At 65.5% G+C, this 25,771-nt stretch overlaps 1 protein-coding gene across 1 annotated transcript; it reads right to left on the reverse strand.

Annotated features, from left to right (window-relative positions):
* Positions 1-91: 91 nt before the first annotated feature.
* On the reverse strand, positions 92-24,240 carry MYO15A (myosin XVA). The gene is made up of 64 exons (XM_055708468.1): positions 21,133-24,240; positions 20,080-20,162; positions 19,793-19,856; positions 19,577-19,686; positions 19,268-19,342; positions 18,973-19,063; positions 18,841-18,846; positions 18,403-18,506; positions 17,806-17,869; positions 17,606-17,719; positions 17,234-17,395; positions 17,025-17,138; positions 16,855-16,913; positions 16,466-16,589; positions 16,282-16,377; positions 16,059-16,190; positions 15,487-15,612; positions 15,236-15,313; positions 14,687-14,841; positions 14,481-14,526; positions 14,241-14,365; positions 13,872-13,989; positions 13,608-13,783; positions 13,454-13,538; positions 13,111-13,164; positions 12,846-12,927; positions 12,626-12,756; positions 11,791-11,886; positions 11,463-11,698; positions 10,841-11,019; positions 10,645-10,717; positions 10,278-10,469; positions 10,029-10,123; positions 9,844-9,932; positions 9,623-9,749; positions 9,403-9,464; positions 9,219-9,282; positions 8,977-9,115; positions 8,588-8,678; positions 8,407-8,503; positions 8,029-8,150; positions 7,849-7,908; positions 7,520-7,595; positions 7,034-7,149; positions 6,832-6,950; positions 6,586-6,727; positions 6,209-6,320; positions 5,985-6,059; positions 5,387-5,592; positions 5,182-5,315; positions 5,037-5,103; positions 4,805-4,877; positions 4,501-4,574; positions 4,335-4,417; positions 3,989-4,119; positions 3,753-3,847; positions 3,277-3,354; positions 2,936-3,032; positions 2,691-2,851; positions 2,456-2,589; positions 2,238-2,371; positions 1,623-1,756; positions 1,146-1,286; positions 92-1,065 (listed from the first exon to the last, which is right to left on the reverse strand). The coding sequence occupies exons 1-64, from the start codon at positions 24,220-24,222 to the stop codon at positions 964-966; spliced, it is 9,870 nt and encodes a 3,289-aa protein (XP_055564443.1). The 5' UTR covers positions 24,223-24,240; the 3' UTR covers positions 92-963.
* Positions 24,241-25,771: the final 1,531 nt, after the last annotated feature.

The following is a 25,771-nucleotide window of genomic DNA, read 5'->3' on the forward strand; positions in this document are numbered from 1 at the left end:
GACGTAGCGTACGTCCCCGCCCCGCCCCACCCGGCTGCCGCCACCTCCGCCCTCGCCTCACGCCGTTAACGGGTACCGGCAGCGCCGCCCCGCCCCGCCTCCCGGCGCGGCGCTCATTGGCCGAAGGGGCGAGCGCGAGCGGCACGAGACGGCGGCTGATTGGTCGGCGCGGGGGCCTAACGGGAGGGGCGGGGGGCGGCGAGGGGTCGGGGTGGCCGCTGAGGTGCCGGCGGGAGCGCGGAGGCGGGGCGCCAGCGCCCCCTGGCGGGCGGGAGGTGCAGCACAACCGGTTGGGAGTCACCGCCGGTACCGAGACCCCGGGCGGGGAGACGGGGCACTGCAGGGGCTGGGGCACGGGGACACTGAGGCACGGGGACACAGGGACTTAGGGACACTGAGGCAGGAGAAACTGAGGCGCAGGAACATGGGGACACTGAGGCATGGGGACACGGGGACACTGAGGTGCAGGGACACTGAGGCGTGGGGACACAGGCACGGGGACATGGGGACACTGAGGTATGGTGACATAGGAACATTGAGGCATAGGGACATGGGGACACTGAGTCATGGTGACATAGGGATACAGTCATGGGGACACTGAGGCGCAGGGACACAGACACTGAGGTCTGGGGACACAGGGACACTGAGGCATGGGGACACTGAGGTATGTGACATAGGGACACAGTCATGGGGACCCTGAGGTGCAGGGACAGAGATACACCGAGGTCTGGGGACACAGGGACACTGAGGCACGGGGACACTGAGGCACAGCGGACAGCAGCCCCCCCCCAGCAGCAAGCACAGCACAGAACCACCAAGGCCGCCCCGGGCTGGGCTGACGGGTGTATAAAAGCCAAGAACAACAGCGCAGGGTGAGCCGCGCCGAGGGGACGGGGGACGGCAGCCACGGGCCCAGCTGGGGCCACCCCAGGATGGCCGCCATCGCCGTGCCCCGCGGCAGGCTCAGAGCAGGGTGATCTCGCTGGGCGGCAGTGTCAGCCTCTTCTCCCGGGCACCCAGCAGCATCTCCATGTGCGCGGCCACCACGCGGCACAGCTCCAGGCCCTGCCGAGGGGACACACTGTTGGTGGCCGGGCAACCGCTGTGGGCTTCCCGGCAGGGGGTCCCCCATGGGTCCCCCCCACCTGCTCCAGCTGCAGCTGGGTGATGCCCTGGGCCAGCAGGTCACCCAGCGTGATCTCCACGTAGGGGTAGCTGGATCCGGCTGTCGGCCGCTGCGTCCGCGTCGACTGGATCTCCTTCAGCGAGAACTTGGCGATGGGCTCCTGGGGATGGGGGGACAGGAGGGGTGGCCCGAGTGCCCCAGGGACCCCAGCGAGGGAACTGAAGATGGGAGCGGGTGCGGATGGAGGCAGGATGGAGGGTGCTGGTGCTGCAGCCCCGTGCACAGGGTGGGCGCGGGCAGGCAAAGCTGGCCAGCTGGGGCCAGACCTGGGACCCCTGCCCGCTTTGGCGAGGGACAGCACTCCCCCACCTGCTGTCACACCCCACGGGGTGCCTGGCTCTGTCCCCGCAGTGAGATCGGGGTGGGGGCAGGAGCGGGGGGTGCCCTGGCCAGGTGGTGCCCACGGGACCCCATCCCCGACACAGCCCCCACCTACATGGGTCTCCTTGCTGAGGAAGTGGAGGCCGTTCTGGTTGACGGCCAGGATGCAGGGTGAGACGATGGCGTTGTTGCTGCAGCTCTGGATGTAGAAGAAGGACGAGCCAAACATGGGGTAGGCGCTCAGCAGCCCTGCGAGGTGGAGGATGGGGGCTCAGCACCTGCTGCCACCCCCTCCTGCCCGGGCCCCGTCATGGGGGCTCTGCCAAGGGTCCTTGCCATCCCTATGCCTGGCAGCAGCTGGGTCAGCCCCCAGAGCCTTGCACCACTTCAGGCTCTGGATCAGGGACAGGATTGGACCCAGGAGCAGTCGAGGGGTCCTGGGAGCTGCCTGCCCTGTCCTGCCCCTGCAGTCCTGTCCTCCGTGTGCAGCATTCCCCTGGCCATGCAGCGACCCAGGCTCCACATGGGGCCAAGGTCTGCCTGTCCCAGGCTCCCCACGGAGGAGCCACCCAGCAGCATCACACCCCAGGCAGCATCTCGTCTTCGTTAGCATTGCCTCCTGGGCAGCACCACATCCCCAGCAGCCTTGCATCCCTGGCAGGACTGCATCCTCAGCAGCATCGCTTCGCCAGCAGCATCACCTCCCTGTCCCCGTCCCATCCCCACTCACCCAGGAACTGTGCCCTGGCCTGATGGGTGCTGAGCGCCTGGGCTTGCTGCATGTGCTGGGTCACCATTTGGAGCCAGGATTGGGCCTTCAGCAGGCGGAAGAGCTGCGGGGGGACGTAGTCCTGCACCTCCCGCCTGCAGGGAGCCAGGGGTCAGGGCCGGCGCCGGCCAGTGGGTCCCACACCCCATGGGATATGCCCCCCCGGACCCTAGCCATACGCAGTGGGGAGCTGGTGGTGGTCCTTGGCGCGGTGCTGGAGGGCAGCCAGCTTGGCCACGTGCAGGAAGTGCTGCTCTCCCGGCCTCGCAGGCGGCAGGACAGTGAACAGCCCCTTGAGGTAGTCGGGGAGCACCTGAGGGAGGCAGAGCACAGCGACACGGCTTGGGGATGGGGCACGCTCTGGGGGGGGACCCAGGGAGGTGGCTCCGGGGGAGTCTGGAGGGGTGGCCCGACCTGGTTGTAGTGGACGGTGACGTAGAGCTCATTGTCAAACTTGAGGGGTTGGCTCCAGACCACCCGGCGGCACCAGAAGGTGTAGGTGGCATCCCGGCGCTCCGTCTCGGCGGCCACATCCAGGACGTACTCCCGGCGGGTCAGTGGCCGCACGCTCTGCCCTGCGCCACCCAGGAGCCTGAGCACGGCTGCCATACATGGAACCCAACAGTGGCATGGCCATCCCGTCCCCACCAGCCCCTCACCTCTGTCGGTCACCACGAAGAGGATGTACTCATCAAAAGCCTGGGGGTGCTGCAGCCCCATCTCATAGCACAGCTCCTCGATCACGTCCAGAGCCACCTGGGCACGGGGACAGGCAGCTGGGACGTGGCCACATCCCCCTGCCACGCTCAGGGCCACCAACGGGTCCTGCATTGCAGCTCATGCCATGCAGGTCCCCAGGGAGGGATCTCCCATTCCCAGAGAACAAAGTCCCCCAGCTCAGGGACAGCCAAGGGGTGCAGCCCCCCAGCATCCACACCCTCGGGGCGCCCACAGCCAGGGGTCACCAGGTGCATCGAGCCTCTTGCTCCCTCTGACTCACCGAGCACGTCTTGATCTTGAGGTGCCTCTCGATGCCACCGGGCAGGAGGAAGAGCTGGCGCTTGGCACTGCGTCCAGCCTGCGTGGGGAGGACACGCTGGGGTGCAGGGGGGCCCTTCACACAGCAAGACCCCAGAGGACACCCCGAGCCCCTAAGCTATCCCGTGGGGACCATCCCATGGGGATCATCCTGTATCTTGCCCACCCTGCTCGAGTGAGCCATCATACCCCACACCCCATGTGCCTAGAGCTGCATCCCCACTGGGGACCCCAGAAAGCTCAGGGCACCCCCAAAGCGGTGTTCCTGGAAAGCAGACCCCAAAAAGGACTGTGCTCCCCGTGCCAGCAAGCTCAGCTCCAGGGCGCTGTCCCAGGGGGATCCTGAGCCCATGGGGGGATCCAGAACCTCCGAGGGGATCCGAAGCTGGCATCAGCCCTGCCCCACGCCCATGGGCACCCATGAGCACCCAGCCTCACCACCATGGCCCTGAGCTCCATGCTGCTGGGGAAGATGCTGCGGCCACCGAACTGCAGGGTTTTCCGCAGGTTTTGCTCACAGGCTTTGGCGATGCCTGGCAGGGACAGGGACCAGGGTGAAGGACGGGGAAGAGCTGTGATGCTGGCTCTGCTAAAGCACGTCCTGAGCCCCATGACAGCCCTGGGTGTCCTCCTCCATCATGCACCCAGCACCCTGGGGCATGCACAGCCCCTACCATGGAAAGGCAGCTCCGGGTGCTTGCTGGCATCCTGCAGGAAGGCCAAGAGGAAGGGCCTGAACACCTCGGAGCACTTGTAGTAGGCAGCGAGGATGTAGAGCAGCCTCCAGCCCTTCTGGCAGCTGTCCCTGCCGGGAAGAGCTGAGGCTGAGCCCCCAGGGAGGGCAAGGGTGCCTGCGGTGGGCTGCAACAGCACCCATCGCCCCAGGGAGCAGCACAGCCTGCTGCCAGGATGGGGGTCTCTGGTCTCCCCCCACGCTGGGGCAGCTCAGCCTGGCCAGGGACACAAGTGCCAGCCTCTGCTGTCCCAGCTGGGGTGGATGGCACGGGTGCAGGGACTCACGGCTTGGAGCTGGTGTTGTTGGTGATCTGCTTGATGATCTGGCAGTATGCCTCATCCCGCAGGACCTCGTGCTCTGCACACAACTGGGGGACAGGCATGGCTGCCACATGGCTGCCACCCCCTGCCCAAGCCACCCCCAGGCGCACCGCCCCAGTGGCGGATTTACCTTGAGGATGGTGCAGACAGCATCCAGCTCCGTCTGTCCCCGCAGAGGGTGGTCACCCATAAACTTCATCACGGCTGGGGACAACAAAGCCACACGGTGACACAGCTCACCCTGTTACTTCCCCAGGGACATGGTCCTCTGAGTGGGGGCAACAACTCGGCCACATAGGGCGTGGGATCAGAGGAGCTAAACCCCCCCCAGGCCACCCCATCTGCCCACCCTGGTCCTGTCCCCACCCTTCTCCAAGGACGGGGCTGGGGGTGGCTGTGGGACAGGGGGTCGGGGCACTCGTGCCCCCACCTACCTTGGAAAGCCTCAGTGGCCAGTTTGTTGATGCCACCATCCACAAATTCAATGAGCGACTCCTGGATGGGGATCTGGGGATGGGGCAAGAGGGTCAGCTCCTGGGAGCAGCCAGAGGGATGGGCTGGCTGTTGGGGTGGCGTTCGGGGAGCTCTCGAGCACGCTGGGACCTCAGGGGGACTTGCAGGTGACAGCAGGGCAGGGGCACCCCGAGGTCCCCTGCTTCCCCATACCTTGGTGAATGTCAGCATCTCCAGCACACCTGGCACGTCTCTCCTGGCCTTCATCTCGCCCAAGTCCCTAGGAGAGGGACAAGGGAGCAGCTGGGCACGGGTGTCCCCACCTCGGGGTGTCCCCATCCCACTACTGGGCACTCACGTGGTCCCGTGCTGTGCCACGCGGAAATACTGCCGGGCAAAAGCCAGCATGGGCCGGGTCCCTGCGGCATCCCTGAGCTGCTCGCCCCCATCTCCCCCTGGACCCTCCACGAAGGCGGTGCTGGCCTGGGATGCCTGTGAAGCGGGGCCGTGGGCGCCAGGCACAGCCGGCACCGTGTTGGCAACCGCCCCAGGCCAGCACCCACCTCGGTTTTCCGGTCCAGCTCCTGGGCCACGGCGGTGGAAGCCACAGCCACGGCCACGGCCGCCGAAGCTGCCACTTTGCCCTGCTTGTCCCTGGGCTCCTCTTTCCTCTCCACCGGCAAATGGACGAAGTCAGGGGCCGCGACGGGCTGGACATACTCAGTAGGGAAGAGCCCTGACCTGCCATGGATGGCTCCGAACTTCCACCCTGTTCCAGGCAGGTGGTGAGGATGGCCCCAGGCTGGCAGCCCCGTGGGTCACCCCCTAAAAAGCCTCTGCTCCCCGAGCCCTTTCCAGGGGTCTGGCTGCAGGTTTTGGCTGCAGACGGCTGCGGTTGAGCATTGCTCGAGGTAAAGGTGCAGACCAGGGGCCACAAAGCCCTTTGCCTGCAGGCACGTGGGGCAGCACCCGGTGCCACCCAGGGTGGGGATGGCAGGGGAACATCCCTCTGCATTGGATTGGTACCAAAAGGAGCCCAAATCATCCTGCTGAGGGGTGACAGAAACAGGATACTGCCACATGCCCCAGCCCCAGGAAGGGACATGCCTGCGGGCAGTGTAGATGGACCAGGGACACACGCAGGGACAGCGTGACACCCACCAAAATCCTGGGTGCCTGTCTTCAGCTCCTCCAGGTACATCACCTTCTTGCGGACCACACAGCCATAGTAGTGGTCTGTTGGGACATCATGGGGACACAGGGTGTCCCAGGATGCGAGGCCAGGGCACAGCCACCTTGGGGGCTGGGGAAGCCACCAGTCCTGCTGCCCCTGTGCCCCTCATCAAGGGTGTTTTGGCACAGGGGGCTGTGGCAGGGCTGCTCACCTCTCTCTGGGTGCTCCAGTGGCTGCAGGTGGATGATGTCCCCTTTGTGGAAGCTGAGCTGGCGCCCGTCCTCCGGGCTGTAGTTCCTCACGGCCACCACGTACTGGGAGTCCTGGGCACAGCAGGGGCTGGCACAGCCCGTGCACGCGGGCACATGCATGCACACCCACGCACGCCTGCATCCCACCAGCACTGGGGTTTCAAGCACCCATGGCTGCAGGACCACCCCAGGGTGCCCATGCCCACCCCAGACAGTCCCACTGGCAGGGTGCCTTTACTGCTCACCGCAGCCCCCCAAATGTGGGCACACAGGCAGGGTACAGCCCCCAGGACGTGCCCCCCACCAGCCCCCTGGCCCTGGGGCAGCCCCTCCCCACCTTCCTGAGCTCCGTGATGAAGTGGTCAACCATGGCCTTGACCTGGGGGGCTTTGGGGGAGAAGAGGATGAGCTTCTCGCTGCGCAGGTTCAGCTCCAGCATGTTCCTGGACGGGGTGGTCACGAACAGCACGTCGGCATAGCTGGGGCAGGGTGAGGGGAGGCTGTAACACCTGGCACCCACAGCACCCATCCCAGCACCCACAGCACCCATCCTACCCTGACCACCCAGGCTCCTCATCCCTACCTGTACACCCGCAGCACCCGCAGCTGCTCCCCAGGGACATTGGTGCCCTTCACCAGCCGCAGCAGCTTGATGCCAGCGTGGGACACAGCCAGGATCTGCACGCCTGTCCCCACGCTGCCCTGCGGGCCGGCACGCTGCCTCAGCTGCGGGCTCGGGGCTGCGGTGCCCCCCACCCTGCCCTGCTCTGTAGCTGGACCCTCACCGTGGCGGGGAAGAGGCGCGAGAAATACACCTCACAGCTGTCCCGGGCTGCAGCGATGATCTCCCTCTTGACGCTCTCAGTGGCCACGGGGCTGAAGGAGTCCAGTTTGTTTTCCGCTGTGGGGAGAAATACCCACTTCGTGAGCATCCCCCCTCCCCAGGAGGGATGCAGACACAGGGTTCACAGTGAGAGCAGGGATGCTCATCCCCTTCCCAAGCCTGGCAGGACCATGATGGAGAGCCAGGTGTCCCCCTCAGTGCAGCAAGCCTGGCTGAGACCTGACACAACTCATGCTGTTGTGGAGCACTAAACCACAGAGGGCTCGTTGTATTTGGAGGCAAAACTACCCCAAAACAGCAGAGCCAGCTGTGGCTTGGAGATACGCAGGAGGTGAGGATGGGCAGGCGGGGGAGCTGGGTGTGAGTCCCCCAGGTTTGGGGTCCCCAGGTGTGAGCCCCCAGCCCAGGAGCAGCAGGCGAGGGTTACCAAAGAGGGCTTTCAAGCGGAGCCGTTCCTCCTGGCTGATGCGGATGCAGGTGCCGGAGAGCGTGTCATTGAAGATCTAGGGAAGGGGGTGAGGAGCAGTGGGGCAGTGTGGGGGGAGCAGTGTGCCCTCCAGCCCCTCTGCCCTGCCTGGCCTCCCCCCGGCCCCCAGCTTGGGACAGCCGACAGGGACACCCTCTGCTCCTCCACCGCAGCTCAGCAGGGGAAGACAGGACAGCCATAGTGGGATGAGTAAACCATCACCCTGGTGGGGGGACCCCCCAGCTCCCGGGGGACCCCAGGGGGGCTTTGGGGCCAGCTCGGTGCCTCACCTGCCGGAAGATGAGGTCGAGCAGCAATGGGTTGTTAATGTTGTCCTTGGGGTAGAAAACCTGCCAGGAGCGAGACCAGTGCAGCATTACTGGCGTTACCCACTCTGCAGGGGCTCAGGCTTGGCGAAAAGCCTCTTTTATCCCCCTTGGACACCAGCCTGTCCTCCCCGCACCCCGCACCTCCTTGCGGATGTATATTTTCCAGGGCACATTGTGGTAGGTGTAGAAGTCCTCGCTGCAGCTGCGGTGCAGCTGGGTCTGGACCTGCTGTGCCTCAGATGGGAGCTCCCGCGAGACAGAGACTGTGAAGGGACAGAAAACCCTGCACATCCCTGGGGGGGACCACGAACAGCCCCCCTCCACCAGGGTAAACAGACACAGGGTCCAGCTGTGGGGCAGGGAGGGTTTAGCTGGACACAGCAGTTATCCCATAAGGATGCTGTAGAGCCAGACCCACATCTGGCTGCATCAGGCATCGCCCGGTGCTGTTGGGGAGGATGAGGGGCATCAGTTTGCCCTGCCCGCCCCGCCCAGTGCTGCAGCTCTGCCCTGCAATACCTGGGGGCCGAGTGGCTGCCAGACGCCCTGTTGGTGCTCGCAGCTGGTACCTGCCGCTGGTGACCGGCTTCACCGCAGCCACCGGCTCCTTGGGCCCCTGCGAGGCAGAGAGCTGGCTGCCACCAGGGCCGGTGACTCCCCCAGCCCAGCACAGGGGACACGAGGGTGGTCACATCCCTACCACAGCTGCCGGGACCCGGGCTGCAGAGAGCTGCTCCTTCAGGATCTGCATGGCTTCCTCGTGGGGGTCCAGCTTCTTCCCAAAGAGCTTGCTGCAAAGACAGCACCCCACATTGCCTGCATCCTGGCATCACTTGAACTCCATCATCACCTGCACCCTGACATTGCCTGTACCTGGCAACCCCTGCAACCCCACCATCGCTTGCACCTCCAGCATCACCTGCATCCTGATGTTGCCTGCACCCTGGCATCACTTGCACCCTGGCATCACCTGTGCCTGGCATCACCTGCATCCCCAGCATCACCTGTGACCTGGCATCACCTGTACCCCAGCATACGCACCCACAGGCAGGAGAGGCCGGTGGCTCAGCTGGGGGCTGGGGTGGGTACCTGGGGGGCTGAGATCCACGCGGGGCTGGCTGGCACTGCCGGATGATGTTGCGGATGTCATGCGTGGGCCGTGGGAAGTGCTCAGAGTTGAGCCGGGAATGCTGCACCAACTCACCCGGCCACTGTCGGCCCACGGGCACTGTGGGGCCAAGCACACATCTTGGGCAGGGGCCAGGCATGCCTGGGGCCTGGCTCAGTGCCACAAGTCCCCATTGCCACCCTGTTGAGCTGGGACCCCTTACCAGCTTTCTGCAAGTAGGGCCGGGGCTGGGGGGCACGGGCTGGCGTCCCCTCCGCTGCTCTTCCCTGCAAGGGACACTGCGCTGTCAGCATCTGGCACCCCCCAGATGCCCCCATCCCTAGGGAGCTGCCCTGCAGTGGAGACTGCAAGACTTGACACACACACACCCTGCCTGCCCCACTGACCGAGGGCCCAGGCAGCTGGTTGGCATCTACCCGGCGCTGCGGGGATGGGGCTGGCTCCGGGGCTGCGACAGCAAAGGAGGAGAGCTCAGCCGGGGCGTCCTGCAGCCCCATATCACAGCTGTGGGGTGCTGGGTGCAGGGCTGTGCCTCACACCAGGGACCAGGTGGGGAAACTGAGGCAGGGAGCTGCGTCGGGATGCAGAAGTGATCAAGGTGCTGACCCCTCGGCTGACGCATCTCCACAGGCACGGGGGGTCCGCTCCGCTTGGCATCACCACTGCTGTCCCCACCTCCCACGCCACCTCTTCCCTTCATCCTCTGTGAGAGGGCAGCCGGCTTCTCCAGCTCCTGGGGGGCAGGTGTCAGGGGATGGAGGCCAAGCCCCTTGCACCCCCAAAACGCTGGGCTCCCTCTGCCTAAGGCAGAGGGATGTCCCCCTCACCCCATTGCCGCAGGAGAGCACGGGGTCGAAGAGGCTGTCCAGATACCGGTCCAGACCCTTCTGGCTGCGTGGCTCCCCAAATTCCCCGTCTGCTGGGGGACGAGGAGTGATGAGCTGCCGGCAGCAGGGCTTCACCGGCAGAGCCCTGCCAGCAGCTCCGAGGGGCCGGCAGGGTGATCCCTTACCATGGGGCTGGTATGCTTCCGTGGATGGCAGCGTGGGGGCTTTCACAGCTGGGGGAGGAGGCACATCATCCAAGTCCAGGCTGTGTCCCAGCACCCTGCAGAGAGGGAGGATGCGCTCATTGCGCACCCACTGGGTGCCAGACCCCCCTGGACCCTGCCCCACACCTCTGCCAGCACCCATCCAGCCTGGTGCTGGTGTTTCCCTCAACAGCCCCGCAGCAGAGGACCAGTCCCTTCCCGGGTACCTACGCCCAGCTGTCCCCGCCGTGGCTCTCGGCCCCCTCCCATGCGATGAGAAAGCAGGACTTCTGTTTGGGGAAGCCCCGGAGCAGCTCAAGGTCAGAGATGAGGTCCAGGACATAGTCGTGGCCGGCCAGCTCGGCCCACTGGGCACCCGCCTTCATGGCCACGGACCAGCCACGCCAGCCTTCTGTCAGCCCCCTGCCAACAGCGGGACGCTGGGGACAGGCACGGGCTGCCAGCGGTGCCCTGGCTCTGGGGGGACACCCTGCCCATGAGCTGGGCATCCCGGCTCCCAGGTCCTGAAAGAGCCCCAGGGTGATGCTGTGCCCGGTGCTCACTGTGCTGGCTGGGTGGGTGCTGAGCCAGCGCGTACCTGTGCTTCAGGACATGCCCTGCCAGGTCTTCGCCCGTGCTCCAGGAGTGGATGGGGCAGGAGAACTGGTCACCTGTGGAGGGACAGGTGACGAGCCAGTCCCACCAGTCCCCTTCTGCCCATGACAGCGGCAGGGTGGTCAAGCTGGGACCGACCCTTGCTGCCACCGTGCCCTCAGCCCCGTGCCACCCCGCACCGTTGAAGCAGTGGAGGTCGAGTGCCATGCTGGCTTGCTGCCGGTTCGCCGTCCACTCCAGCAGTGAGGGGGGGAAGGCACGGGCAGCCGCAGCACCCAGCTGCGACTGTGCCATGGCGTGCATCAGCTTGCGCTGGCACACTGGCTTGTAGCCAGCAAAGGCGTAGTCGGAGACAAACCTGTGGGGAAGGAAGAATGCTGCAGGAGGGACATGGGTGGCACTCACAGGCACGTGTGCCAGGCCAGGTCAGGGGACCACAGAGAGACTAAGAGCATCCTTGGAGGGACCTCAGCAGCATCCTGGGCACTTGTGCCAGGCTGGCCAGAGGAATCGTGGAGGGACCTGAGCATAATCCCTGGCTGCATGTGCCAGGCTGGCCCTGGGGCCCACGGAGGAGCTCAGAGCATCCCCAGCAGGACCTGGGTAGCATCCCTGGGTACGTGTGCCACGCTGACCCAAGGGAACCTGGAGGGACCTGGGCAGCATCCTCAGGCACATGTGCCAGGCTGGCCCGGGGAGCCCCTGGAGAGCCCCCACAGCATCCCCAGGCAAGAGTGCCAGGCTGTCCCTGAGAGTCCCAGCCAGCCCCGGTCCCCGTCCCTGTCCCGAGCCCCAGCTCACTTGAGGAGGTACTTCTCGAAGGTGGCGGACGGGGGGAAGGCGCTGAGGCAGGCGGCCAGCAGCAGCCAGCCCCGCTCCTCATTGTTGACGTTGGTGTTCCGCCAGACCTGGTTGGCGGCTTGTGCCAGGAGCTCATCCCGCAGCCCCGGCACCGACAGCCCCTTCTGCACGATGTAGTTGCCGAAGAGGGTCTCCTGTGGGCCGCCCAGCCCCGGGTCCCCCATGAACCGCAGGATCTGCCGCGGGGACAGCGAGGTCCTCCCTCCAGTCCCGGCCAGGGAGCGGGCAGGGGACCACAGCCCCGGATCCTGCGCTGGACCCTACCTACCAGTTGGAAGAGGCTAAGCGCCTCGTGGCGCAGCTCCTCGTCCAGCCGGGTGAGGGGGGCTGCCAGTGGGGCCGTCAGCATCCCGAACGCCGGTTCCTGCGGTGACACCCGCACCCGTGGCTACCCAGGCCCCGGGGACAGCCCCAGGAAACGAGGGGCCGGCCCCATGGCGCTGAGCATGGCGTTGGTGCCGAATGGGGACTATGGGGCTGCAAAAGGGCTGGGGTGCAGGATGGGGCCGGCAGCCTCCTGGCAGCAGGACGGGGACGGGCTCTAGCTGTGCTGCCAGCACCACAGGTGCCAGCACCTCGGCGAGGCTGAGAGCAGGATCCGGCCCCAGTGCTGGCATTGGGGATGCCAGGGACTGGGAAACACACGGCAAAAAATAGGGGGCAAGGAGGAGGAAGGGGGTAAAGCGATCGTTGATGGGGCCGGGGTCCCAGGAGCAAAGCGACCTGGTCTCCCGCCCCAGCGTTTCAAGATCTGCCCCGCGTCGGGCGTCCAGGAGGGCTCGGCGGGTCTCTCTCCGATAACCTCAGCGGGGTCCCCCCGGCCTCTGGAGACGACAGGAACCCACGGGGAGGGAGGGAGGCGGCGGCCGGCTCCCTGCAGCACCACAGCCGCCCCGGATCCGGCCCCTCTCACACCCCGCGGCATCCCTGGGGCCACAGCCGGGGCAGAGAACAGTGGGATGGTGCGGGGAGCCGCCGGGCAGAGCCACTGCGGGGACCTTGAACCTAACCGCTCAGCCACGACCGAGGCATCGAGGACCCCCCGAAAGCTGGCTGCCCCTTGGGGCAGGCTCCCCGCCGCCAGCCCGCGGCGCCCACCTTACCTGGAAGTGGCCCCGCACGTACTTGGCCATGGGGTAGTCGTTGATGTCGAGTGGGAGGGTGAGCTGGGAGTCGGGCTGCAGCGCCGGTGGTGGCACCAGGACCACACAGCCGGCATTCACCTCCCGGGCAGCTACGGCACAGCGGGCAGCTATGGCACGGCCGCAGGGATGGGGACAAGGGGCTGGGAGTGGTGCCGGCGGCAGTGCAGGACACACTCACCTGCAGCGGCTTCCAGCAGCCCCATCAGCTCGGCTGGGATCTCCAGGTGGGTGACATCCACCACCTCCCTCCTCGTCAGCTCCTGGTGGCACAGCGCAGGGATGTACCCACTGCCACGCTGCTCCCTGCCCCAGCACCCATAGGTGCCTCAGCTGGCAGCATAGGGATGGGCGAGCACATGGCAGGGACCAGAGCACAGCAACACGGTTTGCAATGTACATCACACGTGTGCTCACCCCCATGCTGCCCACCTGCACCCCATTACCTGCTTCATCCTCTCCTTCTCCTCCTCTGCCCGCCGGCGGGCGTCCTCCTTCCTCTGCAAGCAGAACAGCCACACTGAGCCCCAGATGGGAGCAAAGGAGGGAGACCCAGAGGCAGCAGGACCCCCCTGGGTGCCATTGCCCCCTCCAGCATTGCCAGGCTTTCACCCCAAAGAGGCACTGCCCATGCCCCATGGGGCATGGAGGAGGTGGTGGGGATGGTGTCTGGGGGGCCTCAGGGTCTGGGGGTGCCACTGTGCCCTCTCCAGACACACCACCACACATGCAGCAGGGTGGGACTGGGTGCCCGGGACCCCCCTGGGATGTGCCAGCTCCCCACCTCACCTTGAGGTACCGCCGGCGGTTGACATAGATGTGCACCAGCGACCTGAACTTGATGAGCGTGCGCCGCATGCGCCGGTACCGCCGCCTGTGGGAGGGCACTCATCACCCTCTGCCACCCACCAGTGCCCACCCACTGCCCCCCCAGGACCCCCACCTGGCCAGGTAGCCTCGTGCCCGGCTCTGCAGGAGGATGATCTTTCGGCGGAGGGAGCGAAAGCGTCTCTTGATGAAGAAGGTGCGAGCGTAGCGCTGGAGTGTGAGTGCGGCCAGGTGATGGGCACGGGCTCGCTTGCTCTCCAGCGCCTGGTACAGCTGCTCCTTCAGGAAGAGCTGGGAAGGTGGGGGGGGTGATGCTGTGAGCCCTCCACTTCAGCTGCCCTCCCCTTGGGCATCACCAGAGCCAAGCGTGGGACAGTACCTTGGTGACACCAACATAGTACATGCTAGGGCTGACGGGGCAAAGGTTCCTCAGCATCTCCACGCAGTTGGCCCCATTGGGAATAACGCTGGACCACATATCAACGAGGCAGCGGTACCTGGGCGAGCCCATGACACTGTCACCATCACCACACGGGATCCCCCCTGGGACACCGGCATGGACCCTCCCTGCAGTGATGAGCACCACGCCTGGGAAAGCACCTTCTCCCAGTGCTGTGCACCAAAACAGGCGGCTCCCAGTTCCCACCATGGGGGAACCCTGGGCCAAACACCGCCCCATAAAACATCCACAAGCTCTGTGGTGTCCCCATGCCAGGATGGTGGTACCCGACCCACATCCCCCAGGCACCTGTCGATGAAGACGAGGAAAGGGATGCGGATGGGGAAGCCCTCTTTGCGGATGCGGATGGTCTCCAGGATACCCGAGTACCGCAGCTGGCTGCTGACCACGTCTGCCTCAAAGAGCCCTGGCTCCTGGGGAGAAGATGGGGAGAAGCATCGGCAGCCGTGCAGGCAGATCCCTGCCCACCACACACCCCCAGTGCCAGCAAGGGCAGGCAGCACTGGCATTGCCACTGGCAGCTCTCACCTTCTTGTTGTTGGGTTTGAGACAGCGCACGAAGAAGGGGTTACACCTGTGTCAAAGGTACCCACCCCATCAGCCATCAGGGACAGGGGACAAAGCCAGCCTGGCCACCTCGGGCTTGGGTTTGGCTGTCCACCCTGCTCCTGCCAGCTCCAGTGCATGGCCTGGCTGCCCAGCCTGCCCGCACTGCCCACCCTGCCTGCCCTGACCTCTCCATCTTTTCTACCAGGTCCAGGAGTGACTGCTGGAACCGAGCAGCCACGGTGGGGGCCTTGTACCGCCGCGTCCTGGTGCTGCTCCTCCTGACCAGGCTCCTCTGCCGGGCTAACACCTGGGCATGGCCGAAGAAGAGGTTGGCCACCACCTTGGGGAGATGGCGAGGGTTAGGGAGGAGGAAGGTGACCAGGATGGTGCAGCTCTCCTGGCTTCCCAGACCAGCTGCTGCCTTTTTGCCCAGCCCTGAGCGAGTTGTATCCCCTATTTGTGGCTGGATTCCCCGAACAGGGATGGGGATAGGGATGGGGGAGCACAAGGGCAGCCCATGTGCCCATTTGGTGCCAATGCTTGAGGGGTCAAGCCTAGAAGACCCTGTGGGAAAAGGGCACAGGGTGAAGCTGGAGGCATCCCCTGCTTCTGGTCCCCCTGGGCTTCACTGGCCATGGGGCACATGCCTGGGGACATAAAAAGGGATGTGTACGGCAGGGGGCTATCAGTGCCTGGTGTCCCATCAGCAGAGCCACCACCAGGCAGGGCCCTACCTTGGTCCTGCTGCTGATGAACAGGTCCAGCACGTCCTGACGGACCTGGTCATAGTTTTTATCCAAAAACTTGTGAACCTGGCAAAGAGCAAAACCTCATGGTGAGGAGCCGGGTGGCGTGGTGGGGGGAGGCAAGGAGCTCCAGGCCAGGATAAGGGGCCCCAGCTGGACCACCTGCCCCAGGGATCAACCCCATAAAGCTCTTTTTAAGCCTCCTTAAAACCCCAGCTGGGTACCCCACTGCCACATACCTGGTAGGTCACCTTCCCTGCGTAGTGCTTGATGGTGAACTCAGGCAGTGGCATCTTCGGCTTGGTGTACAGCGGGTTCATCCCATGGTGGTAGTGACACTTCTGGAGGAACGTGTGGTCGGTGGCCTGGGGACGGGCACAGGGGTGAGACATGGCTCAAGCAGTTCAGCAGCCTTGGGAATGTAAGCACCGGGATGGGGATGCCTGGACAACTGTCCAGACCCTGCTGTCAGCTCTGCCACCCAGAAGCTGCACAGTCATGGGTATCTGCTGCTCTGTGCCTCAGTTTCCCCATTGTCAGAGAGGGTGCAACCACCCTTCCCTCTTTTACAGGGCAGCTGAGAGGGCTTTTTTCATTAATTCCTGCAAAAGCAAGTCCTCTGGGGGATGCTGCTCCTGTGGCACCAACCTGGGACCTCTCAGGGCTTGTCCAGCCTAGAGAAACCCAGAGCATCTCCCAGGTTGTCCAGGACAGCACAGGAGCGGAGCAGCCCTTGTCCATAGCGATTCCCCAACCACAGTGACTGCCTAGTGCTGCCATCCTCACCACCTCACCACCAGCAGCCCCTCACCTGGGGGAAGCAGCTCTGGTCATCGAGGATCCGGAGGATGCCGTAGGGCTTCTGGGAGATGAGGTCGATGCAGGGCTGGTTGTCGCTGAAAGGGATCTCCTTCCACTCGATCTGCTCCCGGATATATTCCTCCTGCGGGGCCAGCACCCAGTCAGCCCCATGCCCCTGGCCCCGTGGAGATGCTCAGCGTGGGGGCAGAGCCCAGCACTGCTTGCTGGCTCACCTGCTCCTCCTGGAAGACGATCTTGTTGAAGAAGAACTGCAGGTACTCATTGGCATAATTGATGCACAGTTGCTCAAAGCTGTTGAAGTTGAGGTCCTGCGGGAAGGAAGGTCCGTGGAGCCCAAGAGCCCACAGTCCTGGGGCTGGCAGCCGGGGGGATGGAGCAGGGATGGATCCTGCTCACCTCGAAGCCGTAGATGTCCAGGATGGCGATGGAGAGGGCCTCCTGACGTGGGTACACCAGCTTGTTGATGCGGTCTGTGAGCCAGCCGAAGAGCAGGGCATAGAGGGTCTTGGCAATGGCATCCCTGGGAAGAGGCGGGATGAGCAGAGTGCCGGAGCTCCGGCGTGGCACAGCATGGCACGGCACCACATACACCCCCACCCTCCGTGGCCAGCACTCATCACAGCCCCATGTAGTGCATGGGGCAGCCCTTAGAGCTGCAGTTTTAATCACTAGAGAGCCTAATCTGCACTGGGGGACCTGACCATCCCTTTTCCCAGCCTGGCATTGCCCCTCCCAACCATTTCCCAGGGGCGCCCCACCCCCAGCACAGCCCCCTTCCCCTCTACCTGGCATCCACGGCACTTTCCACAGTCAGAGGGGTAAAAATCTTCTCCCGCAGCGTTTCCTGTTTGGAGCACACAAAACCAACGGCACAATGGAGTTTTGGCAACACCAGCCATGGTCCCTAGGGGCCAGGGACCCCCACCACCACCACCTGTGCCCCCCCTGCACTCACCGTCACCTTGAAAGTGATAGCTTTCTGCAGGCCCTCAGGGGAGACCTGCAGCAGCTCAGCTACTGTCCCAATCTCTGTGGCGCTCACCACTGTGGCGATCTCCTGGCAGTCGGTCTGCAGGAGATGGTGAGGCGGTGGGATGCAGTGACCCTCCTCCACCACATCCCAAATCAGGCCCGAGGAACGTGGCTTGGCTCCCCATAGGGTACCTCGTATTTTTCAAAGTAGACATTGCCCAGGTGAAGGACAGATGAGAGGATGCGGAAGATGCTGTTCTGCTCCTCCACGCTGAAGCTCAGCACCTCCATGGTGTTGAGCAGCCGACGGAAATCTTCCGCGTCGTCCTTGCCGGGGATCTCACAGTTCCCACCCTGGCATGGCCCCCTCGGAGCATCAGTGGGTCCCGGGGAGCAGCACCCAGGGGCAGCACCCAGAGGTGGTGGGGGGACACCCCACCCTGAGCACCCTCCCCATCCGCACACAGAATCCAGGAGAACTCAGGAACCCACTGGCACCCTGAGCTTGGCCAGCCCCTCCAAAGAGGAGGCAGCAGGGGGGGGATTGGGCAGGGGGCTTGCTACCTGGTTAAGGTAGTAGTAGGTCTCGGCGCCCTGCAGGCAGTACCGCTGCCGCTGCTGGGCGGGCAGCCCTGCCAGCATCTCGTAGAAGATGTGGTAGTTGCGCTCGCTCTTGGCCTGGGGAGCAGAGGACCAAGCTGGGGCGGGGGCAGCAGAGGGGGCAGTGGTGGGGGGCAAAGCCTGGGACCCCTCTCTCCACCCACCTGGAAGACCACACGGGACTTCTCCAGCAGGTACTGCGAGGTTATGGCACCACATATCAAGCCACTGCGGGAGCAAGAGCAGGCACCCAGCTGGCAACCTTGGCACGGGCAGGGTCTGTGCCCGCTGTCATGGTGCCCACCCCTGCCCCGATGCTCCCCCTGGAACTCTGGGGTCAGTGCTGGTCCCCAGGTGCCCCGCACTAGGGATGGGAGGACAGGGAGAGGTGCCTGCACCCAGGTCCCAAGCAAGGGCTGGAGCTGCTGCACCCCAGCGTGAAATTGGGCACCCCCCTAAACTGGGATCAGTGGGGCTGAGTGAGGGTGGGACAGGCCATGGGGACAGGGACTGGGAGTGGTCAGGCTGTCAGCCCAGGGCACAGCACCCCTGCCCCAGGGACAGCAAACGCTGCCCATCTTCAGGTGATGTCGCTTTTCAACCACCAAGGTTTGTCCCCAAGTGTCCCCACGTGTGTCCCACCCCAGAGCCGAGGGGCAGCCTGGCAGCAGGGCTGGGGCTGGGCTGGGCACCCCTGGGGCAGGGGACACACACAGGGGGTGGGGGCCGGCTGCACGCGGGTGTCGTTTAGCATTACTTACTCCTCCAGAAAGATTTCCACAAATTTCCCAAACCTGCTGGAATTGTTGTTCCTCACGGTTTTGGCATTGCCGAAGGATTCCAGCAAGGGGGTCGCCTCCAGGATCTGCCGCAGTGATGGGGAGAGCCAGGAGGTCAGCCCGGCCACCCCAACGCACCACGGGCTGTCCCCATGGCAGATGAGCCCCCCTTGTGACCCTGCCACCCTCCCTGCCACCCCCTGCCCCATGCAGACACCCATGGCTGCCAAAATTCGAGGTGTGCACTGCAGCCAGGATGCACAAGGATGTGGGAGAGCGCAAGGACCCCATGCACGTGCATGCACCGAGCTCCTGCTGTCCATCCCTGCCATCCCCCCGCAGCTGGGGTGACGTGACAGAGATGCCATCATGATGCTCAGTCCCCTTGAACCGTCCCAGCCCACGTGTCCCCCCCGGTACCTCTATCTGCCATGGTCCGGGTGGAAGCGTGGGGACAAAGAGAGAGCAAGACCATGAGCAGGGGGTGAAGGAGAGTGCAGGGAGGTGGGACAAGGGGATGGGGACAGTGACATCCCCAGGACAGCACCCTACCTGTGGGGCTGTGCTGCGTTTCTGGCTGACAGCCGCCAGGTAACGCAGGATCAGCTTGGTGGCTTCAGTCTTCCCTGAGCCGCTCTCCCCACTGAAATGCAGAGCAGGAGCATGGCCGGGGCCACCACCAGCTGAGCAGGGTGCACCCACCCCAAACCCACCCAGCGCCCCATCCCAGGGCCACCCGTCGGCCCCAGGGTGGCAGCAGCATCCTGCAACCGGCCATTAGGGCAGCTCTGGTTGGGGCCACCCCAGGGAGAGCTGAGCGCTGTGTGTGGGGACAGCCCTGTCCCACCTGATGACGATACACTGGTTGTGTTTGGCATCCATCACTTTGGAGTAGGCGACGTTCGCGATGGCAAAGAGGTGCCTGGGGGGGGGGAAGCAGAGGTGGGGGGGGTGGTGCCACGTCACCCCAGCACAGGGACCACTACTGCGCCCCGAGCATCCCTATGCATGGACACAGATGATCCAGCACCCTGCAGCCCAGGGTCCTCGAGGGCCTGGGACCACCCGGGGGGCTGCTGTAGGACCCAGGGGTGGGTGATGGCGGGTAGGGGTGCCCTTGTCCCCACAGAGCATTTGGGGACAGCCTGGTACTCACGGCGGGTTCTCGCCCAGGGCTCTGCCTTCATACTGCAGCACCTGCTCCGTCCCGTAGATGTTGTAGAGACGGTACGGGTTCACTGACACCAGGATGCTGCCGATGTAGGTCTGTGGGACAGCGGGGGTTGGGGCTGTGAGCTCCTGGAGTGCGATGACCCCCCCAAAGTCCCTACGCCCAGGGTCTTCAGGGGATGCTGTGCACCCCTAAGCTTACATAGATGAGCTGGCGCTCGAACCGCGTCCGGATGTTGCTCAGCACCGCGGCCTCCTGGAGGTCCCTGGCATGGAGCAGAGGCTGCCTTAGGGGGTGGCAGGGGGACAGGAGGTGTCTTCTGTCCCCAGGCATGTCCCCAGCCCCACAAGGCCAGAGCAGACTCTGTGTTGGGACCAGATAGGGTGGGAGCAGTGGGGGCTGTAGGGTGCCTGGGCAAAGGGCACAGCCCTGCTGGTCCCCGTGGCACTGGGTCACGGTGGGTGGGCAAAGGGGATGGGGACACTCACTCCAGCTGGGTCATGTCCTCCAGCCCATCCTCCTCCTGTGCCTCCTGGTACCGCACGATGGGCAGGCTGCACAGCGACTGCATCTGCACAGAGCAGCCCAGCCCAGCTTCGTCACGGTAGGGCTGTGCCAACACCCTCTGGCATCCCACCCCGTCACCGTCACCACCCCAAAACCACCATCTGTGACAAAGCCAGGGATCCCACAGCCAGTGACGGCAGGGACCCTGAGCAAGTATCACACGGCCCCTAAACAGGTTCCCCACCGAGAGTATTGTGTGTTAGGGGAGAGCAGCAGTGCTGAAAGGGGGGACGTGGGGCCACCAAGGCATCTGTGGGGACTGTCCTGGGAAAGGCTGGTCCCAGAGACCCCCAGTCCCACTCACCATGGGCAGGTGGGAACAGGCAGAGGCGGCTGTGCCACCCCCCACCGCAACACGCCACAGTTCACCCCTACCCCCACAGGGTGCTGCGAGAGGTGGGTGATGGAGACCCCTGAGCAGGGTGGCACCTCTAGGGGAGATGACAGAAGGAGGCTGAGCTGTAGGGCTGGGAGCTGCTCCTCACGACCGTGCCCCACAGCCATGTGCAGGGGGGACACCGGGTGGGTGGCGTGCAGGGGGGGATGCCGGGTGGGTGGCATGCAGGAGCCCATGCTGGCAGGTGGCCAGGCAGCCGGCAGGAAAGCGGACACCCGTCGGGTCAGTGTGCCACCCGCGCCCGCCCCAGCCAGGGATCGGGTCTCAGCATTTCCATATGTGAGAGTCAAGTGTCCCCAAGGGGGCCGTGCATGGGGGGGACACACAATGGGCGATGACCGTCCCCCCCCAGCCTACCTCCTGCGGCAGGACCCCCAACAGCACCCAGTGCACCCATACCCACTTACCCCCCACCGCGGGTGCTGCCAACCCCCCAGCACTGGTGGTCTTGTGCCGCAGCGAGCCAGCAGCCACATCAACATGCCACCCACCCTGGGTCCCACCAGCTGCTGGCTCGCCCCCCGTCCCCGTCCCACCGCCGGCCCCCACAGTGGGCTCCCCTCCCCGCCAGCATTACCTTGCTGTGCCAGGGCTGCTTGGTGCCCAGGTACCCGTCTGCCCAGGGGTGCCTGTCCCGCCAGCCGCCCGCCGCCTGGTTCAGGTACCGGGTGATGCCGGCTCCCCGCTGGCTCGCCCACCGCCGGCTGCGCTGGGAGGGCTGCCGGGGGGAACCCTGCTCAGCCGTCCAGGCGTCCGGCATCTCCCGCACCCGCACGACGTGCTGCGTGGACCAGTGCTGCTTGTACATGCGGGACGCCCGGCGGAAGGAGCCCAACCTCTGCACCTGCGGCGTCACCACCGCGTAGCGCCCCGCGCCCTCCTCCCCGGCTGCCCCATCGCCCTCGATGGCCTCCGCTGGCCCCAGGCCGCGGGCACCGTGGCGGTGGGTGGCCGGCGAGCCAGGGGCTTGGCCACGGGGTGCTAGGAAAGTGGGGCGACGCTGGGGTGAGGGGCTCCGGTCACTGCACGGGATGGAGGGGAGGGTGGAACGCCCAGTGTCAGCCCAGCCCTGGCGCCCCAGCGGTGGGCTTGGTGATCTGCCAGAGCTGCCATTCCTCTGGGACGGGTGCCGGGGCAGGGAGGGCGAGCGGGAGGAAGGTCGGCGGGCAGGTGGGGGGGACGCAGGGCTTTCAGCAGGGGCCATGCTCTCCACCAGCAGTGATGCCAAGGACTGCCCCACGGAGCGGCTGTGGCCCCCCGCTTCAGCAGCAGATGGCCTCACCGGGGGGGAGCGGGGGGCCATCCCAGCAAGGGGCTGCCCAATGCGCTGGATGAAGCTTTTAGGGGTGCTAGGAGCGGGGCTGGGGGGGGGCGGCACCCTGGCACGACCCCGTGCAGCACCCTGCCAGGGGGGCAGGTCCTGGTCCCAGGAGAGGCCTGGGGGGCTGAGGCGGCGGCTGCCGGGCCGGGGGCTGGGTGCCAGGAAGGGACTCCTCTGCAGCGGCTTCACAGCCTTGGTGGGGGGCTCAGGGAGCCGGGGCCAGGCCTGGGGGAGCGGCAGCCCGGGGGGACTGCTCCGCCGCGATGACAGAGGCCTCCCCGACCCCGCCGCCGGCACCCCCAAACGCCTCCCCACGGGTCCCGGGGAGCGGGGGGAGGCTGGCGGCGGGGTAGGGGGCTCGGGGCCAAGCTGCCTGAGGCTGGTACCGAGGGAGGGGGATCGCCGCAGCCCCTCACCCCGCACACTGCTGGGGCGCTGCCGGGCTGGCGGCAGCGATGGGGAGCGCCCAGGGTTGGCAAAGGGGTTACGGAGCGACAGCCGCTGCGCGGCCATGCCACCAGCTGGAGATGCTCGTGGCAGGGGATCCCGGCCCCCCGAGCCAGCGCTCTCCATTCCCGCCAGCCTGCCGGCAGAGCGCTTGTAGGAGGGCTGGGGGGCGTGGGGGTCCCGGAGTGCCCCCACACCCCGTGGCGGGCGGCTGCGCGACTGCGAGAGGGAGCGCTGGAGGAACTGCCCCAGAGGGCTCCCGCACGCCCGCGCTGCTGAAACCCAGCGGCCTGAGGGTGCCGTGGGGCTGGGGGCTGCTGGCGGTGGCTCGTACTCATCGTAGTCATCCTCATCGTGGGCGGCAGGCAGGTGGGGAGACGGAAGGAGGGGGACATCCAGGCGGTCCTTGCCAAAGATCTTGACCTGGGGCCTGGGGAAGAGCCTGAATTTCCTATTGAGGGAGAGCTTGGAGGAGAGCGTCTCCCGCATGCCCCGGAGGGAGGAGGCACTGAGGATGGAGAGGGGATACTCCTTGTCTTCCTCCTCCTCTTCTTCCCACTCCTCGGGCTCCTCGGCCTCAGCGATCTCCTCCAGGGCCAGAGCGTAGGGGTTGCAGGAGGACTGGGCATGCGGTGCCCACCCCCCCTCGCTGTACTGGATGCGATGCTCGGGGTATTCGCCCCCAGGGTACCCCCCAGTGAGGGGCTCCCCAAAGTCCTCATAGGGGTCCTCCCTGTAGCCGAAGGGCCCCGCCACCTCCTCGCCATACTCTGGGTCACTGCTGTAAGGGTCGTAAAGGGTGACGGGGTACCCACCGCCAAACGGTCCCTCATCCTCGAGCTCCGCGTAGCTGTAGGGGTGCCCCAGGGGGTCATCCTCCTCCCAAACCCCCCTGTAGAAGCCGTACTCCTCATCTGCCTCGTAGCCGGGGTAGTCAGCGTAGGGGGTCAGCACTGCATCCTCAAAGCCGTACCCTGGTGGATAGGCTGGGGTTTGGATGTAGCCTTCCTCCTCCTCGGTGTAGCCATGCTGGGGGCCGTAGGCTCCATCCTCCTCCTCAGTGTAGCCACGCCAGGGGCTGTAGGCTCCATCCTCCTCAGCGTAGCCATGCTGGGGGCCATAGGCTCTGCTCTCCTCCTTGGCATAGCCACGCCGGGGGCCATAGTCTCCATCTTCCTTCTTGCAATAGCTGCGGCGGGAGCTGTAGTCTCCATCCTCCTCCTTGGCACAGCCTCGCCGGCGGCTGTAGGCTCCATCCTCCTCCTCAGCCCACCCATAGCGCGGCACCGGTGGCTCCGCAGGCGCGTGCCGGGAACGCCGCCGGGATGGACGCTGCACTGTGCTGCTGCGTCTCTCCTGGACGTGCCGCGCAGCACCAGGGGCTGACAGCCCGCTGCCGCTGGGGATCCGCTTCATGTTGGCCCGGTGCCTAAGGATCTCGTCTTCTGCAGGGAACGGCAGCTTTCTGGCACCGATACGGGAAAGCCAGGCTGCATCGGCTGCCCGGCCACCCCCCACCAGCCGTCCGCGCCGGGACAGCACCTTCCTGGCCAGCCAGCCCGTGGCGGCAGCCGCCTTGCTCAGCACCTGCGCCCGCGGCTTGAATTTCCTTTCCGGGCGCCGGCGGAAGAGGGACACGCCGTCCTCGGCCGCCTGCCCGCCCCGCCGCAGCAGCAGGAAGGATGGCTTCGCCAGTGGGGCATCGCTGGCTGCCTCCTTCCTCTTCTTGCCCACGCGCTTGAAGCGAACCATCAGGTTGGATGTGGACTTGAGCACCGCCTTGTTCTTCTTCTTCCGCCGCCCCTTGGTGCTGTGCTTCTGCAGCCCCCAGAAGAAGCGGGACGTGTTCTTGAACTGCCCTTTCTTGGGCCCACGCAGCCCCAGCTTCTTGAAGCCCATGAAGAGCTTCGAGGTGCTGCGGAGACCCGGGTGAATCGGAGCCTTCGGTGCTGCCGCCGCCGCCTCCTCCTTGACCAGGTCGGGCTCTACAGATTCTTTGGGCTGGCCCTTGGCCCCTTTCTTCTTGTTGGGCGCCAGCCCCATCAGCAGCTTGGAGGTGCCCTTCAGGTTCTTCTTGGCTGGTGCAGCATCGCTCTCGCTTTCCTCCGCCTCTGGCTCCAGCTGCACCTTCTTACCCCGGCCTGGCTTCTTTGCCATGCCCTTGAGCACCCCTTTCTTCTCCTTCTCCTTCTCCTTCTCCTTCTCCTTCTCCTTCTCCTTCCCCTTCTCCTTCCCCTTGCCCTTGCCCTTCTTGGGCTCCTCTGCAGCTGCCTCCTCTGCAGCCACCACCTCCTCCACAGCCACCACCTCCTCATCCTCCTTCTCCTCCACCGCTTCTGTCTCCCCGTTCTCCTCCACCTTCAGCAGCTCCGCATCCGAGGTCTCCTCCGACTCGCTGGGTGCCTCCTTCTTGCCCTTCCTCCCTTTCCCTTTGCCCCCCGCATCCTTTTTGGGTTCCCCCTTCTTGCCAGCCATCCCGGTGGTGGTGGGTGCTCATGCTCCAGCCCCGGCGGGGCCCTGGGAGATGGTGCCCCGCGCCGGCACGAGGCAGCTCCCGGCACACCGGCTGGCTCCCGACCCCGCAGCCTGCCCCAGGAGGGTATTTACCTGCACTGGGTTGTGGCGAGGCACATGCCCGTGCGTGGCTCCTTCGGCCACTGGCAGCCCCCAGCTTGGCATGGCGCTGGGGCGGCGGGACGGCAGCCCTGGTGCAGCCCGGCGGGAGCTGCCTCCTGCTCCCGCGGCACCCCGCGAGTTGGGCAGCGCAGTGCTGGCAGCTGGGCTCTGTCTGTAACCCAACCGCCGGGGCTCGCGGCGGCATGAATAATGTAAGGGATGCGCCACACCGGCCGGAGACTTTTCCGAAGCAGCAGAAAGGGGCCTCTGCTGCTGGGAGCATCCCCCAGGGGGACAGCACACGGTACCATCACACCCCAAAACCAGACCCTGCCACCTCCCCGCACCATGGTGCTCCCTGTGCTCTCCTCTGGAGAATCAGCCTCTTCCTCTGGTCAGCGCAGAGGAGGATGAAGCCAAGGACACACCAAGCATCAAGGGAGAGGAGACAATTTTGCAGAGCCCAAGGCATGCGCTGCCCCAGCACCGGGAGCATGGCCAAGGGGAGCACCACTGGGGAGGAGCCCAACACCACAGCAAATCCCACAGCCGCACTGGGAAGCGGAGAGGAGCTGGGAGCCCACAGGGGTCCCCCCCATGCCAAGCCACACACGGTGCGTATGCGTGCAGGATGCCACACATGCCCACATGCAGCCGGCAAGGGGAGTCGCATGTGCCACACGTGTCCCCCGTGGCAGTGCCAGCAGCGTGTTTGCACACACATGTGCCCAGGCGTGGGGTGACCGCATCAAATGTTAATGCCAGGGCTGGATTCCTGCTGCTGCAGGTTCATAAAAGTTTAAGCAGAAGCGGTGGGAACTGCTGCCCTGCA

Source organism: Falco cherrug, chromosome 4, assembly GCF_023634085.1.
Source record: "Falco cherrug isolate bFalChe1 chromosome 4, bFalChe1.pri, whole genome shotgun sequence".
Classification (NCBI taxonomy): Eukaryota; Metazoa; Chordata; class Aves; order Falconiformes; family Falconidae; genus Falco; species Falco cherrug.